General features: G+C 43.2%; 1 protein-coding gene across 1 annotated transcript in view; it reads left to right on the top strand.

Annotated features, from left to right (window-relative positions):
• Window positions 1–711: 711 nt before the first annotated feature.
• The window catches only part of RSBN1L (round spermatid basic protein 1 like), a gene marked incomplete at its 5' end in the record, with an annotated part of 48633 nt that continues 37079 nt past the window's right edge, over window positions 712–12265 (top strand). The window contains one exon of the mRNA XM_080936558.1: window positions 712–1261. Coding sequence (XP_080792684.1) covers window positions 712–1261 — 550 coding nt within the window. The remainder of the gene's footprint in view (window positions 1262–12265) is intronic.

Genomic DNA, 12265 nt, shown 5'->3' on the forward strand with positions numbered 1-12265 from the left:
TGGCAAAGTTTCATAGCGCTAAGTCTGAAATACAGAAATCTAACTGGATTTGCAACTATTTACAAGCACCGCTCACGGATTTTTCTTGGTGTAGTTCGAAGAATAATTAAAACGAAAAGCTTCAGCACTCAAGCTCAATTTAAAGTCTCCAAACGGTGAGCGATTTTTATCTTCACGATTGGAAGTGATCCAGGTTCTAGCTCTGTAGAAAACTCTCTTTTAAAGCACGAACTTTTACGACCTTCGTTAAAATAAGGCAACTTTTCACCATTTCAGCCTTTGCTGATGGGACTCTCGACAAATTTTCTCCGAGATGAGTAACGCCAGAACCCGCTTTTCAGAAAGTGCAGAGGAAAGAAGGGACCCAAAGCCACCTTAGGTAAAAAGAGAGAGCGGTACAAACAAGGCAAAGTTTTTGAGCGAACAGCAGCGCTACCTCGATCCTCGCAGATTCCGGGTTTGTGGAGCGACTGTCGGAAGACCCTCCCTTCTCTGTAACCCCTCCGTCAGCGGCGCCGAAAAGACCTCTGACCTCCAAAGAAGGTCCGCTCGGTGATCCCACCCCGGCGGCTCTGTCCTCGTCTTTGATTGGTTCGTTCAAGGATCCCTCAGTTTAGCGCGCCCAATGGGAGCTCGGTCTGGACCTAGTGACTCCGCCCCGTGCCCCCAGCTCCGGGGAGCGGCGGAGAGTAAATACAACAGGAGCGCAAAATGGCGGAACCGCCGAACCCAGCTCGCGGCGCCTTGGCTGTCCTCTCCGAGAAGGAAGCATTTGGCAAACTCCAGCCTTCCTCGCGGGAGCCACCGAGTTCTATGTCCGCCAAGAAGGTTCGCACCGAGGAGAAGAAGGCGCCGCGGAGAGTGAACGGGGAGGGGGGCAGCGGCGGGAACGGCGGGCAGCTGCAACCGCCCGCGGCCCCGTCTCCACAGAGCTACGGCAGCCCGGCGGCGTGGAGCTTCGCGGCTCGGCCCGCCGCCTCCACGCCGGCCTCCTCTCGGAGCTGTTACTCTTTCTCCGCGAGCCCGAGCGCCTCCTCAGCGTCCGCTTCCTCGTCTCAGCCGGTGCCGCGCAAACTGCTGGTCGCCCCGTCGCTGCTGCACGCTCAGCCTCCTCACCGCGTCCTGCTCCAGCCCGTCGCTCCGCCGGCCGCCGCCAAGCCGCGCAGACCCAAGGAGAAGCGCGACAAGGAGAAGCGGAGGCACGGCCTCGGCGGCGCCGCCGCCCGGGATGAGAACGGCGAGGCGAAGCCGCTGCCGCGAGGTGGGTGCCGCGCGGGGGAGGGGAGCGGGAGGGGGCCGGCTCCGGGCGGCCGGGCTGCAGCCTTCCGCGGGGCCAGAAGTAAATGGAACCTGGAGTTTCGGTCGCCGGCCGGAGGGATGGCGGAAACTCGTGGTTTTCGGGGTCGGATTCGCCTTGCAGTGACCGCGCAGCAGGACGTGAAGGAGCGAGTCTAGAGGACCCCGCTAGGGAGGCAGAAGGGAACAGGTCTTTAAGGATAACGAGAGGGCGCGGACGGGATGGCAGGAAATTCACGTTTGCGACGCAGCTTCCAAGGAACGACAGAAAATCCTGTCCAAAAAAAAAAAAAAAAAGAAAAAGAAAAAAGTGGGTGGTCGGATGTATTAGCGGAAGCTGGAAGCTGCCAGGGACCACTGGGACCAGAATGTTTCATCCCTATTAGGGAAATGAGGTCGTGGGCAGGGCACCAAGTGTGCGGCTTTTGAGGTGCCCACCTTCCATATTGTTAAAGTGTTTTGAGTGGTCCTGTTTTAAATACTACCCTTAAGAAGCTTTCAGCCATATTCTTTTTTTTTTTTTTCCCTCTCTCCCTCGTGCGGCAAATGATAAAATCAGATGTTTTGACGTCTTTTGGCCAGATCAAGTGACTCCAGAGTGTTTCTGCATTAAAAAAAAGGGGAATTTTCCCAACTGGTCTTTGAGTTTCCTTTCGTAATGTAAGCTAGTATAGTTTTTGCTATTTCTTTAAAACAGAAGGGGTCATTCTAGTTATCTGTGGATATGTAGAGATCTGATACAAAGTGGATGGGTTGGAAAGTAGATCTTTGGGCGATCTTGAGGTTATGTAAACATACATTGCCATTGTCACACATTGTTGTGAAGAATTCTGTTCTATTTTGGAATGCTAGCAAAATACCGGTAACCTTGCTGATCTAATGGTATCTTAGATTTTGAAAAATTATCTGAATAAAAGGGTTCATCATTCACTATATGAAAGAATGATACACGTGACTATATAGTTTCTACATCTAAGCCAAACTATTGGTTGGGTGGTACCCTTGTTCCCAGTGGAACAGTGTAACTCTCCTAGGTTTTTAGAGCATCGCCTTAGGAATGTTTTGAGGATGAAATTTAGTTTCCTTCTGCTTAGGAGTTCTAGGTGGTTGGTATTTTAAATCTTTATGTTGCAGTGGTTAAATATAAGATTTAAGTTGCAAAATGCTACAGAGCTTGTCCATATGCAGTTGGGAGTCATTCTTATTTGGGTAAGTTGCTCTTTGGCTTTTCCCGAATTCTCTGCAGAAGTGAGTGTAGGTATTACATTGTTAGAGTTTTTGAGTGGTGAAAAGAGTATTTTAAGAAATATCACCAGCCCAAAATATAAGATATATCTGTATATTTATATGACTTAATGTCTGTTAGTAGTAAGTTTTTTACATCTTAAATGACATTTAAAATCCTTTTGGGATCGTTGAGGTAGTTCAGGCACTTGCTGTGTAGCATGACCTACCTGACTTTAATTCCCAGGACTCACCAGATGGAGAGAACCAGCTCCCCATATGGTGTCCTCTGACCTCCATGGGTCCTCTGTAACAAAGTGTGCCCCTCCAGTAAATGTAGTAATCCTCCAAATTTAAACCCCTTCTCTTGAGGGTATGGCTTACTTTTAGTATAAACAGTGGTAGTTTTACATTGAGATGTGGGGAAGATAATTTCTCATGACCTGTATGGGATGATTAAATGTTAACTGACAGGGTCTCTCTGTATAGCCCTGGTTGTCTTGGAACCCAATATGTATGTAGACCTGGGTGTCTTCGGAGAGTCTGCCTGCCTCCTGAGTGCTGGGATTAAAGGCATGGGCCACCACACCTAATATTCACTATTAACTTTAAATACTTTTTTTTTTTGGACTGAAACACTTATTTTATTGAGAAAAGATTAAATTCAAAGCAAAAGATAGCTTTTCATTATTTTGGTGGACTCTAGAGTTAATTAACTGAATTTGGGTTCTGCTTTAACTAAAAAAAGTGATAGCAAAATAAAAGGGTTTGAGTATATTTGTTTCGTAGGTGCAACTCAAGCGTGCAGGTACTGATTTGCAGGAAGGTATTTGTTTTCTGTGCATTGTATACAAATCTTCGTGATTGGATGACCAAGTGATTATTGTTTGAAGCATATCCTTTTTTTTTTTTTAAGATTTACTTATTTTATGTATCTGAGTACACTGTCTTCAGACACATCAGAAAAGGGCATCAGATCCCATTACAGATGGTTGTGAGCCACCATGTGGGTGCTGGGAATTGAACTCGGGACCTCTGGAAGAATAGTCAGTGCTCTTAACTGCTGAGCCACTTCTCCAGACCCAAAGTATATACTTTTGAAATGACTCTCTAAATTGGCTGTCCTAGCTCAGTGACCCCTTAATTACCTGTAGCTCATTGATTTAACAGACTTAGTATGAGAAATCAGGAATAAAGACATTTAAGAAAAGTAGATTGTAGTTCTGAATCTCTAAACATTTGCTCTTGTATTTACATAAGGGTTTTAAGAATCCTTAAAAGTGGCCTTTGTCAATTGTTTTCATTTATTATGCTGTTTTGAGACTTGTCCCTTTGTAACTCAGGCTGTAGCCTGTGATCCTTGTGTCTCTGCCTCTTCAGTGCTGGGATTATAGTTGTGAACCACTAGATCTCCATAGACCTCTTTTCCATTGGCAATCAACCCAACAAACATTCAGATAAAATAAACATGCATTTGAAACAACTTGAGACAGCATTGGGTGAATGTTGAGCCTGAAGCATGCTTATCTAGTTTCTTAACCCAACAATAAATTAAAGGTGAGTCAATCGTAGCCCACCTTTAACGCTAGCGGAGATATGAGCAGATCGAAAAACGTTACTAGTCTAGGCACCTGAGTACAGAGCTGGTGTCGTATGCACCTATAATCTCCAAGGCTGTCTGCCGATAGTTGTAGCTGTTATAGAGCTTTTCTAGGGTTTAAATTAAAGAGTGTTGTGTAGTTCAGGCTGCCTTGAATCAGCTGTGCTCTCCTTCCTAAGAACCCTGATTACTGAGACTGCAGACAAAGACCACCATGCCTGACTGGATTTCTTTTTTCTTTTGAGACGAGGTTTCTCTGTGTAGCCCTGGCTGTCTCACTCTTCTGACCAGGCTGTTCTCAAACTCAGAGATCTGCTTGTCTCTGGCAAGAGGTGTGACCACCACCGGTTGGCTTCTTACTGGATTTTTTAAATTACAAAGTAACCAGACAAGCTAGCAAATTCTCTGTAACACCAAATAAGTTTTGATTTGAAAAGTAGAGAACTGGGCTTGATGCATGTCTGTGATCTGAGCATTTAACAGGGAGCCAGAAGATTTGGGGTCATAGGCCAGCCTGAGCTATCTAGTGAGACTCCTTCCTTTAAAGAAAAGTGGAAAGTTAAAATGCCATACTGAAGGTATCATGCATGCACTTTTGTACATTTCAGGAATGAATATTTTCTGTCTGTGTATGTGTTGTGCCTGCGGTGATGTGCATGGTATGTGTGTGTATAGTTGGTGTGCACGGTGCATTAGCATGGCGTATTAGCATGGTGCAGTCTTGTGGTGCATGCCTTTGTTGAGGCCAGAGCAGGACTTTGCCCTTCTATTGTTCCCTACCTTAGTGTCTTGAGATAGGCACTCACTGAACTGGAAGACATGTCTGTGGCCAAGGTGACAGGCTTCAGCATTCTAGGGAGCCACCTGTCTCTGTCCCCTAATGTTGGTGTTACAGTCACACTCAACCGTGCCTGGCCTTTTACATAGTTTCTGGATATTTGAACTCAAGTCCTCTTGGGTGAGCAGCATGCTGTCTTGGCCAGTGAGCCCCAAGGTTAGAATTTTCATCATGATTGGCACTGCTGAGAGATAGTAGTTTACTAATACTAACTTTGGGATGACTGTTTATATAATCTAACGTCTCCAGCAGCTCGTAGTGTAGTTTTAAATGTTGATAAATCTGCAAGATAAATGACAGCCCCTTCTTACCTCCTTTCTGATTTTGTCTGGGTTGCTTCCACTTAACTGCCTGCTGAGTAAGCTGTCCACCCTGAATAGAGCTCATGGACATCTTGGGTGTCCTTTCCTTGCTGCTCTGTTCATTTTTCTGTATCCCATACCTTTTAGTTGATTGACTGACTGACCAACCTTACTCTTCTATCTCTCTCTCTCTGCCTCTCTCTCTCTGTCTCTCTCTCTGTCTGTCTCTCTTGCTCCCTCCCTCTTCCTTCTTTCTTCCTTCCTTCCTTCCTTCCTTCCTTCCTTCCTTCCTTCCTTCCTTCCTTCCTTCCTTCCTTTCTTTCCTACTAGCAGTACTGTAATGAGTATATAGAAATTGTATGTTTTTGGACTGTATTTTACCCCCACACTTGGCTGTTTATCTGATGAGCAGTTGTTTTCAAGCTGTTTGCTCTGGAAAGTTTGAAGGGGTGTTTTGTTATTATCTTCCTTCTGATGTTGGTGTTCAGAGAAACTAATCTTTAAAAAGTTGTCTTCTGTTTTAAGGTATTTCAGCCCTTTTCACTGGTTTTTATATTTTTAGCTTTGAACAACAACAAAAAAGTATAAGTCCTTGTAATTTTTTAAAAAGTGGGCTCATTATCTCTGTTGTTTTTCAAGGATGCTAATTTTGTTTGCCATGCTGTTTCCTACCTTGCTTTTGGTTCTTTTAACCTTGTTTGTTTGTTTGTTTTGGTCTGACTTAGTTGGAGGCTGTCCTCAAATCTGTATTATTTTTAGCAGTTCTTTCATATTTAAGAGAACATTATTACCAAGGTTCACTGAAAGCTCCTGAGCATGCATGGGCAGAGCTTAACTGAGCTCAAGGTTTTTTCTGTTTTGTTTTTTCTGGGTTGAGCTTCAGACTAAGCTTCATTTTTGTCTCCTTTGGGTCAGGTGCTGGACAGAATGGTGTCTTTCTGTGGTTGTTGTAGTAAAGTATCTTAGACTGGGTGGCCGCAGTGCTGAGTTTACCTTCTTCGCAGTTGTGGAAGCAGGAAGCATGAGATCAGTTCTGACATGGCTGAGCTCTGGAAGGTCACTTTCCTGTCTGCAGATGTCTGCTGTCTCTACTGTGTGCTCACGTGCCTTTCTCAGGGACTTGGTTTCTGTGGGGCAGGGAAGGAGAAGACACTGGCTTCTCTTCTTCCTAGAAAGCCTGGTCTCACTGTTATGACTCCTCCATTTGTGACTTTACTCTTCCCTCATAGATGGCCAGTCTCTAGATCCAGCTGCCTCTCAGAGGTAAGTTTGGGTGGTAGGGTCCCAGTGATGGGTGCAAGAAGGAAGCTATAGGTTGTGCTAGCTGCTCGATAATTCACCAGTTTCCGGTTTTTATTTTAGCCCTCCCTGGAACACTTTATGTTCCAGGTCACAGTCACACTAGTCTCTTATTCCACCACAGGTATTCTTTGTCTGTTTCTCTTTTTTCTTTCTATTGTCTAAAACTATATTTAGAGCAGTTACTGAATTTTAGCCTTATTTTGATTTGTTCATTTTTGTATATACTGTTGGTCGAGTATTTGATTCTTTTTGAGTCTATACACATATGTATTTAAACCATCGTGGAAATTTGTACAGGCATATTCTGTGTCCAACATGCTACCCTCATGCTCAGTGTCCTGCCTTTCCTTGACTCTCCTTTGTTAGTCCTTTCCTTAGATAGTTTTACAGTCTTATATGTATAAGTAAAACCCAGGAATCACATGTATATATTATTTGTCTTTTTAAGACTGGAGCAATTCACTTACTGTACTTCCATTTACCTTCATTTTTCTGAAAATGATGTAAGTCCTCAAGGCTAAGAGTCTATGCTCATTTGTGATGTGGGAATGTTATTTTCTCACAGGGTGGTTACTGGAATGGTGTGAGCCTGACATTTTATAGACCTTGTTTGTGAACATGGAGAGACTTTATGCACTCTTCAGGCTTACTTATTTAATATGTATGGGTGTTTTGTCTGCATGTACATCTGTGAACCATGTGTATGCCTGGTATCCCCAGAAGCCAGAAGTGGTTGTAGATTCTGGAACTGGAATTACTGACAGTGGGAGCCACCAACTAGGTCCCCTGAAAAAAAAAAAAAAAACAGCCGTGCTCGTAACCACTGCACTTAACATCTTAACATCTGTCACTCCAGCCTCATTCTTGTTTTCATTGTAGATATTCTTTCTTTTAAAGAATTATTATCTATGAGTACAATGTAGCTGTCTTCAAACACACCAGAAGAGGGCATCAGATTCCATTACAGATGGTTGTGAGCCACCATGTGGTTGCTGGGAATTGACCTTAGGACCTCTGGAAGAGCAGTCAGTGCTCTTAACTGCCATTTCTCTAGCCCCATTGTAGATATTCTTAAGGAATGAGATTTTTCTGTCTTAATACATTGAAGCCTTTAAGTGTCACCAAATGCACTGTTTGCTGTGACTTCCTGGTTTCCATAGCACTGATATGCCTGAGTTCCTGGTGTCTGGAATACCCTGTGTGCATTAATATAAAACATTGTCATGTTCTAGCTTTTGTTAAAAATTTTTTTAAAGTATTTGCTCATTTGGAGGTGTGTATATGTGCTATAGTGTGTGTGTCAGGGGCAGCTTTCAGGAAGGGGCTGTATTCAGATTACTGTGTAGGTCCCAGGGTTTGAGCTTTGTTGGAAAGTGCCTTTCCTTTACCTACTGAGCCACCTTGACAACCCTGTACTAGCTTTTTGAGAGAAATATTTTAGAGGTTTTAAGTCAACTGGTTTAAGTTAATTGATTCTCAGTTTTCTCCCTTAGTGAATTAAACCTTTCAAATTATAGATGAACTGTTTAAAATAGGATATTAAAAACTAAAAGTTTGTTTTTGTTAGAATAAAAATAATAAATATGAAAATATATCTTGCAAAATTTTGTGTTTAATAGAGAAAATAAAAACGTGCTTCTTACCCAATAAACCACTTTGTACTGTCAAACCACTTTTATTTTCAAACATATGCTGGTCCTTATGTTACACATTTCATTTTCTTGAACTATAGATTTAAAAAAGTATTTAAGATTTTATAATGGAAAATGTAATATAGAAGAAGAACCAATATATTCTGGGTATAACCATACTGTTGAATCAGTTTTACTTTAATAGATATTTAATTCAGAGCCATTTCCATTTCTGTGTTTTGTGGAAGAATATTCTGGAAAGTAGTTGCTCCAGAATTGTTTTCTTGCTGAGTTACTGGTGAATATTATATCTTAAAGATACCAAATATAGGGGCTGAAAGGGTAGTTCAGTGGTTAAGAGCACTGACTGCTCTTCCAGAGGTCCTGAGATCAATTCCCAGTAAGTACATGGTGACGCACAACCATCTGTAATGAGATCTGATGCCCTCTTCTGGTGTGTTTGAAGACAGTAACAGTGTAATCACATACATAAAATAAATAAATCTTTTAAATAGAAAAAAACCTAAAAATTAAAAGATACCAAATATATCCAGGCACACACCTTTAATTCCAGTACATGGGGAGGTAGAGGCAGGCAGATCTCTGAGTTTGAGGGTAGCCTAGTCTATAGAGTGGCCAGCCTGGTCTACAGAGTGACTTCCAGGACCACCAGGGCTACACAGAGAAACTGTGTTTCAAAAACTACAAAACAAAACTAAAGCTTAGTAAGTGTCGACTCCTACTTAGTCTTCCTCCGTGGAAGTAATAAAGACATGAGAACAAGTGAATGCTGTAGGTGTGTTTGTGATCATCATGGGGGATGACTGTTTTTAGGTACCACTTGAGCTAGAATGTGAACATCTTGAGAAGAGAAATGATAGCCACCCACTAATCAACATTTATAGGACTGTAGGCAGCATTTTACCTGTAGTTTTGTCTTTTATAACTTCTTTAAATGCTGTTAGATATTAATCTTTTATAGATACTGCGTACAGGTCTATAAAATGTAACAAACAGTGAAATGAATATAAGTCTAGGAAAATAACTATGAAATGAATGTATGTGTAGGTTTTAGACTTGCAGCTCTAAACTAAATAAGTTGTATTAATTTTGTTTTGGATATTTAACCAGACCCATTGATGGTTTGTGAGATTATTTGCCTATCAGGAGATTGGGCTTTTGAAGACCTGTTGGGTTTAGGTAAATGGAGATGATTGAGAGACTTTTGGGGGATGAGGGTGGGGTGGGGAAATGATTGAAAGAGGGGTGAGGGAGGCCGAGAGATGGCTCTGTGGTTAAGAGTACTTGATACTCTTGAAGACTAAGTATAATTCTCAGCACTCACACTGTGCAGCTTACAGCTTCCTGTAACTCCAGTACCAGGAGATCCATTGCTCCTTTTGGGCACCCGTCCCCCAACATGGACACATGCACTTATGCAAAAGAAAAAAAAGTACCTTTAAAAAAATATGATAGGGGCTGGAGAGATGGCTTAGTGGTTAAGAGCACTGGCTGCTCTTCCAGAGGTCCTGAGTTCAATTCCCAGTAACCACATGGTGGCTCACAACCATCTGTAATGAGATCTGATGCCCTCTTCTGGTGTGTCTGACAGTGACAGTGTACTTATATATAATAAATAAATGAATCTTTAAAAACAACATGATAGGAAAATAAGTGTGTATGGAATATTTAGGTCTGAGTAAAGCTGTTTGGGTAAGATTGATGCTTTACAAGGTTTTATTAGTTTTGTATGTGTACATGCATGAGGTTTGGGTTGTACAGTAGTATAGTCTGTAGAGATCAGGAGCAACTTTCTGCAGTCAGTTCTCTTCTCGCATTAGGTCCTGGGACTGGACTAAGGTTGGTTGGTGGGCTTGGGAGCAAGTCCCGTAACCCTCATGTCCGTTCCTTTCTATTGCTGTGGTGAGTAAAACACTGTGAGCAGGGCAGCTCATGGGGAAAACGGTTTAGTTTATGGTTCTAGAGGGATGAGAGCCCATCACGGCAGGAAAGCAGAGAAGCAGGCAGCGGGCCTGGCTGCAAAAGCAGGAAGTTCAGTGGTCACATTTTGAACCACAGGCACAGAACAGAGAGCAAGCGGGAAGTGGAGGAAGGCTGTGAACTCTCACAGTTCTCCCAGTGACCTGTTTCCTCTGGCAGTGTTGCATCACCTCCCCAACAGTGCCTACAGTGCCACTAACTGGGACCCAGGGTAATGGAGCTACTTCTCATTTAAACCACGTGTTTAACTATCTCACCAGCCCTGAGCTGGATGCTATTGTGCTCGGGTGGAATACAGGATTGCATGGTAGCGAAAGTCTCACATTCTCTTATTTTTGCCAGTATAAGGAGTTTACACTTCGTTTTATGGACATTAACAAGACAGGTTTTTGTTGTTTGTTTTCTTGTAGGGTGAGAATATATTCAGGTTGATAATTTAGGAAAAAGGACTTGTTAAAATGGGTGATGGGTTGACTGAAGGTATAGGAGAGAGATATTGACAGTATTGAAGACTTACTGTATTAGTAGTAGGTGCTGCAACTACAAGTCACAGCCACTAGAGCTTGGTTCTGCAGTGCTGCCCTTGGCCCTGTAGGGGCTCCTCCACTGCTTTAAGCCAGCTTAGCTCTGCTGGCTTGATCTCCTGTCTACAGCCAGAACTTCAGCTGCTGGCACAACCTTGTGCCTAAAGCTGCTTGTCACTGCTTGTCTCCACTATCCTTATGCCCAAGAACTTGGACGTCCCTTTTGTGATGTGCACACCCCTAGCTGGGGTGCAGCAGAGAGGAAGAGTCACTGCAGTCTTAGTACTAGCCTGGCCAGCTGTCTGGAGGCAGTGGCTTCAGCTCTTGTCTCCTTAGGCACCCACCCATATTGTGGGCAGTTTGCCAAAAGCTGTTAGACATGTGGAGAAGGACTGGATTTCCAGCTGGGAAGAGCTGCCCAGTGGCGTCCAAGTGCCTGTGGAAATAGTCTGCTAAAGAAGGTAAGCTGGTGTCATTCGTTAGGTTCTTTGGACTGGTCAAGACACCCAGCAGCTTCACCTTGATTCTAGAGGGGCATGAGCTGTGTCTAAAACCTTTGAATTTATCATGGAAAGGAGGGGTCCTACAAGAGAAGTTGTGCCAGTGGAGATTAGAAGAGCATCTTGTAACTCCTGGCAGTGGAGATTCATATGGTTGTGAGCCATGATGGAGTATTGGGAGCTAGACCCAGGTCCTCTGCAAGTGTGCTTTACCACTGAGCTCCAGTGCAAAGAACATGATTGGTGTTAGTTGCTGCAAGCTCAAATTCATCATCTTTCGGTAGAGGTGCCACTCAAGGACACTTAATTTGCTGGAACCAGAGTGAATATCCCTGCAGAATAAAGCCCTACTACCAATATTGCCATAGAGGCCAGCAGTTGTCTGATCCTGTCAATCCTGCTAGAGCATATCATATATTAAGATGCTACTGTTGAACACTCTTAAAGTGATCATCAAGGGCCACATGTTCTTCAAGCAGAGGGTCTCTTCAACATTTCATTATCTGGTGGACTTGGTTGGCACATGCCTTTAATCCTAGGACTTGAGAGGCAAAGGTAGGGACAGAGGGGCAGAAGGGCAGAGGGGCAGAGGCAGGTGAATGAATCTGAGTTCCAGGCCAGCCAAAGCTATGTATTCAGACCCTGTCTTTGTTCTTGTTCTTGTTTGAAACAGGGTCTTTCTATGTAGCTTTGGAGAGATCAAATTATAACAGGAGAAAGATAAGATTATTTCCAATTGGTAGAGATCAAGAAATTCTTGCAAAAGGAGTATCTGGTTTTGGCAGGTACAGATGGGTTGTGCAAAGGCATTCTAAGTATAATTGCAAAAATGTTAAGATGCTACATTTGACTGAGGAGTCAGCCTGAGATGACACTGGTGAATAGTGGAAGAAAAGACATTTGTGTTTCTGTACTGACTACAGAAATTAATTCTTGACTGGCATACTAGTGGAAAAGAACTAAAAAAATGCAGAGAAAACAGTGAGTTTGGAAAGGAGCCAGGTATCGTTTGGAAGGACTAGCCTTCCCTTTGATAGGTAAACAAAG

Source organism: Micromys minutus (assembly GCF_963924665.1).
Source record: "Micromys minutus genome assembly, chromosome: 23".
NCBI lineage: Eukaryota > Metazoa > Chordata > Mammalia > Rodentia > Muridae > Micromys > Micromys minutus.